The sequence below is a fragment of the Mesitornis unicolor genome, unplaced genomic scaffold, assembly GCF_000695765.1.
Source record: "Mesitornis unicolor isolate BGI_N332 unplaced genomic scaffold, ASM69576v1 scaffold24034, whole genome shotgun sequence".
Classification (NCBI taxonomy): Eukaryota; Metazoa; Chordata; class Aves; order Mesitornithiformes; family Mesitornithidae; genus Mesitornis; species Mesitornis unicolor.
The window spans coordinates 10,302-17,914 of NW_010182392.1; the positions used below are offsets into that span (position 1 = coordinate 10,302).

The window sequence follows — 7,613 nt, forward strand, 5'->3', positions numbered from 1 at the left end:
GCAGGAATGGCATCACCAACAAAGGTTTGATTGGAGCTGGCCTGCATTACCTCTTTTATTTTTGTAAAACAACTTTAGGTAGAACACAAACCCTTTATAAGGCGGTTCCTTCATATAAATTTATTTAATGCATGAATTTTTGTGTAAAATCTGCAGGCATCTGAGCTGGGGACTGACTCTCTGACAGCTACCTCAGGCGTGGACTGACACCCCGGGCTGAGCTGAAATGAGGCTCCTGGGCCCATGGGCAGGGGTCAGGGGAAGCCCCATGGTCAAGTTCACAAAGGCCTGATAGTGCCTTTGGGCCCTGAAAAATACTTACAGGGCACTTACTTTCAGGATCTCATTTTAATAAGAATTACTTTTAATGGATAGCTTTATGGATAACAAAATATATTAGATTGTTGTTTATACTCATTAGAATAAACAATACTAGATTTTTAGGTTATAACCTGAAAAAAATAGAGTGTCTATTCATTTTCTTTTCTGATGTTTGAGGCGCATAGTTAATACTGCCCAAGTAGCCATTGGCAGAGCAAAACTTTCTTCTTACACTTGACCTCCACACTTGAAGAAATAATCATTGCCTTTTTTTAGGACAGCTGACAGCCAACAGTGGGACCACAGCTCAGAAAACGGAGAGATTTCCCATCATTTACTTTGTTTTTTAAAAAATCTTTGATCTGAAGTGCATGTGTGGGATAGGGAGGGGAGAGGAAGAGGAAAGGACAGTATTAATTCCAGAGAGCACAAGCCGAGTAGGATAACAAATTTGAAATAAATCATATAACCAAACCATAACAGGAAAATCTTTGATAGTTTGCGCATTGTATAGAGGCAGTGCGCTCTCCCCAAAGCACAGTACCCTTTCATTAGTGTTCCTGGAAAGCTCAGGCAAGAGATTTCCCTAATTTCTTAGAATGTCAGATCTAAATTGCTAAACATATTCATTTTCTACTCCATTATCCCATTACACCACAAAAAACCCCCACCCAAACTCCACCCCCAAAACTCACACACAAAAAAAAACCCAAAAAATGAAATAAACAAATAAACCCCCAAAACCCTCTTCTAAGGAAACAGCAGAACTACGGCAATTTGAGAAGAAAGTGAGATAGAAATACATAGATCTGGACACTGCTCATGCCTTTAAATGAATATGTATTGGGATGGATATGAAAACTGCTTCTCTTTGAGCAAGTTTTACTTGCAGCTTCAGTTTGCTGAAGATGCTTCTTATATCTCTCAAAAATATTTTCAGAACCATACACTAAAATGTCACAACAAAGCTTGTATCCTTATTCCTTAATTCTGTATCATTATAAAGTAGTCCTGGCTGGATAATGCGTAATTTCTTCTTTTTCAGTTGTTCTTGGGAGTCTTATTTTCCACCATCTCATGTGATATAGTGAACTACAGAGAGTTACTCAAATCTCAGGACAATTGGTTATTTTACACTGATGAAAACATTGTGTTTACGTACTTCATGAAGAGTAAAACTTATGGCTTGCATGGTAACGAATAGAAGGAATTTGGAAATTAATTATATATTCAAGTCTTGAGCATTATAAATCTTGGCTTGCAATCCTGGTCTCATCTAACATGAAGAGGTTGTACATATGGTCGTTCCGGCTTAAGAGTACACTTACACTGAAGCTACCAGCAGCATAGGCTGAAGCTAACATCAAAATATAGCAAATAAATATTTAAGCCTAAGTAGTTCTGGAGAATTAGCTCCAATGAATTCCAGTTTCCTGTTGACCTGTGTCTTACCATTGGTCAACTTAAGTATTTAAGATAACTTCTTGTGTGTGCCAAGAAGGGCTTATAATATTTTTCTTTCATCTAATGTCAAGCAAAGTGTCACTTCCATGTGCAGTCTTTCCATCATCAAGGCACTTTGTAACAGTCTATCTCCTTCATCAGGCTGCCTATTTTCATGACATTTGAGGAAGAAAAAATATCTTTGGGACCTCTAGCCTCTAATTCACATGTGGCTGAAATCAGAGAGCACACATACACAAGCCTTATGAGCCTTGTTTCCAAAGGAAATCGCCCTAACAAGATACTCTTCTGCCTTTTGTTTTACAAGAAGTGATCTCATTGTAATCAAAACGGATGTCCTATAAAAGACATTGGGAGCTTTTTCCATTCAAATGAAAGATAAACAATTAACACTACCCAGTATCAGAAGAGTAAACAAGTGGTGGTGAGTGATATACCAGAGTGACCCCAAAGAAGGCATTATGTCCCTCTTAAAGCAGTAATGTGTTTCTTTTGGAAGGCAGGCAGGATTTTCCTATCATACCATGGATTGCTGCACCCATTCTCCTGCTACCATTTAGTGTATTTCTGATCTTAAACTTACCAGGTTCCTCATGACATCAGTTTGTTTTCTGTTTCTGCTATTTGTATGGGGACATTCCCTCCCCTAACAACAACAACAACAAATCTGTTTCTAATATCCCATATAAGAACATTGCATAGATCTTCAAGGTCCACATTAGAGCCAGGAAGAATACTAAATGAAAGTGATATGAAGATTGGCCAATGCTAAAAGGAGATGTTAGGGGACCAGGAAAAATATTTACTTTTATACAGATAAAGAAAAAAAATTCCAATAAATATGCTCCAGCTATAAACTTTTTCAGATGACACAGGTAAAAGGCATGATTCATAAATACTCAGGAATTTATGAAAGGGATAAATGGTCCAAAATTATGGGAAAAGTAATTTTCCATGTTTAGTAGGATGAACATAAAGAAGAGACTTTTCTGCTATTAAAGGTAAGCTCAGTAACATGATGCGACACATGCACAGAGCAGCTAAAATAGCAGTGTGCAACAACTCATGCCACGAACTGGGAATGTGCAACTGCATGAACCCCCAGGCTTCTGAATCTGATAGAAATCTCATCACCAGTTTCACCTTTAGGACATGTTTGTCTGGTATGGCAGAAATTCACCTAAGACTTCTTTATTTTGTCTAATCTGATATGTCTTTGGAAGAACGATAGCAGCATAGGCTCCATTTCACAACCAGTGTAAAAGTAATACCCAAGACACTGATATTTCCAATTATTTATTAGGGCACTTTAAAGCGTATAAACTTCATTTCTAGGTGTTTCAAGCCATTAAAAAAAAAAAAAGAAAATGAGGCTTTATGTTTTAGGCAGCATTTCAGTAGATTTTGGTTAAGAATCTTTAGAATGTTACTAGACAGGAAATAAGAGTTTTGCTAGGAAAACAAAGTATTCTCAAAATAAGGCTTCCTTTCTGCAAAGCATGTATGTGTTTGCTTAAGTTTATCATGTGCATTGGCTCACCAGTGTATTTGTTTTTTCAGTTAAGAAATTGAACATGAAAAAAGAAACTCCTGAAAATACATTCCTCTACTTAAACACCAAAACTTCTCTCATTTAAATCTTCCCAATTCTATTTACTCTGTAACATGCAAGTTAGAAACAACTCTAGATCCTGATCTCTGAATGTTTTTTTCATTCTGTTTCAGATTTTACTACCTTAGCAATTAAGGATGAAAAGACTAGGCAAAATCCAGCTTGCTATTAGCTGTTCATCACCATCTATTGCATTATCTTGAACTGAAGGCAGTTTGTAGTAGAGCCTAAAACCAAACTGAGTTTTTATAAAACCTCACTTTGAAATTCCACTATAGTAACAACATCTCCACTTCATATATTTGACAATTTCATTTAATAGCCTCATAATTTCAGAATAGTTACATAATAGTTACATCACGGCTTTTAAAAAGGATTGCACTCAGCTACTTAGTCCACTGAAATACTAGAAAAACAGGGAAAAGGAAAATACGGAGTGTAAAGGAGCCCTGTCCACTGAACTGAGTTGATTGTGGCAAGATCCTACTGAACATGGAGACATCCTCATGCTTTCTGGTAGACTCTAACACACTTGACACCATTCATGTCACATTCCTAGAAAAGAAAGAAATTAATTTATTTACCTCAATGCAGAACATAAAGGAAAAGATCCTTCAGAGTTACTTTGCAGGTTACTGACTAGCAGCACTCAGGGATCAGAAAGTGGGACTGAACTCACCACCACCAATTGTCCATCCACTAGTTTCCGTGTTATTACAGTCTTCTTCCCATCCCATTCCAGACCCATCATCTTTCAGGCTCACAAGGGTCTGAAAAAAGAAGCCAAATGTTAATATTTCATCCATGACATTTGATGAAGACTGAGGCTTTCCAACACCATATTCCAAAGAAAAACCTCCCACCACAGCTCACTCAAAAGTAATCTTGCCATTGACTTCTACAAAGCCAGGATATTATCCTAAATGATTTACTGATCCTCTTCTTACATTAGCTCACTGCTCGTTCACTCACTGCCCTGACACATCCTGCATCAGGCAGACCTTTGGCAGCACACGCAATCCCAGTTAACAAGAGCAGACCATGTTCACTGTTCATCTCTTTGTCCACAGGCTTTGAGCTTTTGTGTAACGTTTATCTGATCTTGCAGTAATGGATGAATTGCCAGTGTGTGGCTGGAGTGGCGGGGAATGCTACACAGAGAGCACTCACGCAAGGCAATGAGACACAAATTTGAGGGCTTCTTTGTATTTAACCTCCTTTTGGATTAATATTCTCCCAACCTGTTGCAGGGAGAAGCTCAATGCCTTGTAAAACTGGAGATGAGGGACTCTGATTCACATTTATGCCTTGTGCGTCTGTTATCCCCCTGCACACCAAGCAGGCTCCCTTGTTATGCAAATACGAGACTGATCGGAAAGGTTAACCCTAAGCCTGAATTGCTTCTGATTAAACATCAATGGGATTTTTTCCACAGGCTTCAAATGAAGTGGCATTTGGCTTCAATGGGGATTTAGAGGTTTGTTAGTTTTACTAACACAATGCCTCTGCTACATATTGAAATCAACAAAATACACAAGACATTATTGGTTTCAGCATTTTCCCCTCTTTGGAAGCTGCTTAATCCAGGGCAAAAACAAAAAGAATTTAGAGACTTACAAAGACAGCTGTTCATCAAATAAAGCTTTGTTAGTATGAATGTCAAACCTGATTTTTACATAGCATCTCTATCTGTAAAACACCCAAATAATTGTGGTTTTTTCAAAGGAAAGTCTAGTATACTGACCTGAGTTTTCCTGCCATCTAATGTATTTTCCTCAAATTTCTCATCAAGCTTGAAGCTGAACTGTGAGGTTTTGAAGGTGCTCTCTGTTTTTACGGTGATCGTGTCCCCATCCTTAATAATGTAAACATCTGGTTTGGCCATGCTTCCCATTTTTCTCATGGCCATACCCACACCTGCAAGGCGAGAGGCACAGAGTGTTACAAAGTCAGTTAAACCCCAAGGCTTAGGGCCACACAGGAATTCAGATACCTAATTCCCATTTAATTAGGCACTTAAGTACACTTGAGAATCAAAGCTCAAGAGCCACAAAGAAAGAGGATGTTTTAAATTATCCACTGATGAGGAAGGGAAAAAAAAGCTTATTTGCAGGGTTATTCTTCTTCTTCCTCAGAGAGCTAAAGTTAAATCCATTTTGTCCTCTAGAGGACTCACAGATGTCCCAAAACTCAGCACTGAATTTTTACAAATGGAAACAAACAAGAAACAGGAAAGCAAACACAAAAGCTTAAACTAATATAAAAGTATTCCCTTCAAGTTCTGAACACTTTAAAAATTCTACAGATTTTTAATTTACAGATTAATCCACCTGCATATTTATTTCAACTTACTTGAGAATTACTCCCATCACTCTGTACACAATTGCAAACATGCAATTTTTAATGTAAGTTCACCTTCTACATCCTGTAGCCAAAGTATTGATTGGCAAACTGGAAAACCAGTGTAATGCAAAACAGTGCTCACAGACAACTTACACCAAAAAAAAAAAGACTGAGAGAAATGAGCTTTGTCAATGAATAAAAATTCATCATCGGAGGACAGCAGCCTTCAAAACTCTTCAGTAAAAAAGATTCACCCTGCCTCAGCCCCTGCACTGAGTGGTTTGCTTGAGCTTTTTTATCTGAAGGGTGAAGATATGAGTAAGAGGGTAGTCAGGCAAAAAAATGTGAATCCAGCAAACTGGAAAGTGCAGTTCTGAACCAGGAATTGCTAAGCAACCAAACAGAGCAAAAAGTGCCACCATCTCAGCGAGTGTCTGGGCCCTGCAGCTGGTGGAGTTAGAAAATGTTGTCAGCACAGCACTCCCCTGGGGTGGGCAGGATACCTGGGTGATGGCTGAGGTCACACAGCAAAGATTACAGTTTCCCTAGGAGGTGGAAACAACAAAGTACTTCCCAGCCACTGCTTCTCCAGACTCAACTGAGATTCCAGGACTGAGCCTTAAGCTTAAGTCTGCAGAGCAAAATCCAGTCCTCCAAACTGGACATCATTGGCACAGTGACCTCCACCCACCCCTTTGCTGTCAGCCAGTCCAGTGTAACCACTGAGTTATCTGATCAGCTACACCATGGGTTCCAACTAAACAGAGATGGGCCACATATGTTTTCCACATGGCAAGGGGTGAAATTCAAACTTCTTTATCCTCAAATGTTTTTACACAGATTGAGCAGAATCTCATTCATGGTACATCAACAGGATCGAAGGCAGAGAGTTTCCTAAGTAATCAGCGGGGATAAGATCCAATACAGGACTGGCTCCTTTAGGTGTGTCTTGAAGTAAATTTAATTACCTAAATTGTAATTGTAAAAAGGAAAAGTGACTGATTTAAGACTGTGAACTGAAAAACAAACAAACAACGCTCAGTTGCTGCCTACACATGGGAGTAGCTCTGCAGTTGCAGCATTTAATTTCTACTTTGAAGTTGCAACTTGGCAGATGCCTAGCCGCGGCTGTTCGACGTGAGCACCGCAGTATCCTAATCCATGGCTGAACTGAGCTTAAAATTCTTGAATTTCCTCCAAAGTCTCCCAAAGAGCTCAGCCCAGAAGGCTTTCTCACATCATAGCTATCACATATTGTCAGGCCTCTCACAAAATCTAACTATGGCCACCACTGTCTGCAGAGTATAAATGCAGTGATGCCTTTTGTATTTTACATGAGGAGCACTAGACCTAAATTCTTTCTTCTCATCCCTCCAAAGACATTCAAGGCCACATCTTCCACCTCTTGCAAAAATATCCCAGCATTCAGCAGTGAATAAATTGCCAAAAATAGTATCACCTGGGCAACACAGACACTGCAAGTTGTCCATCACCCCATCACCTGCTAGCCAGGATGCTTACAGGGCAGTGATAAATCTGACCTTGCAGCAGGGGCTCCTGGTGTTAGGTCTGTTCTCGATTCCCTAACTCTGTGTTACAAAACACAGGGTGACCTTGAAGTGGGGATAGCAAGCCAGGACTACTCCCTCGAAATAAGGGTGCTGCCCACAGGAGAATACAAACAGCCTCTGGCGGTGCCACCAGCAGCCGGTTACCCGTAGGCAGCTGATCCAGTTTGGCTTTCCTCATCAGGAGACACCAGAGGTGACTTCACGGGAAAGCAGCCGGGCTCAGCAGGTCTGTGTGTGGCCACCCCGGGCGGTGTCAGCCCGGCTCGACCCCGGCCTGCGGCCTCCACCATCCGCCTCCCACC

The 7,613-nt window shown here is 40.0% G+C and overlaps 1 protein-coding gene across 1 annotated transcript; it reads right to left on the reverse strand.

Annotated features, from left to right (window-relative positions):
* Window positions 1–3,471: 3,471 nt before the first annotated feature.
* Window positions 3,472–7,601, reverse strand: LOC104540060 (putative fatty acid-binding protein 5-like protein 3). The gene is given in 6 exon segments (XM_010183765.1): window positions 3,472–3,952; window positions 4,077–4,137; window positions 4,139–4,167; window positions 5,142–5,314; window positions 7,262–7,329; window positions 7,456–7,601. Coding segments are annotated over 6 exon segments (528 nt in total). The 3' UTR covers window positions 3,472–3,901.
* Between the last annotated feature and the right edge of the window lie 12 nt (window positions 7,602–7,613).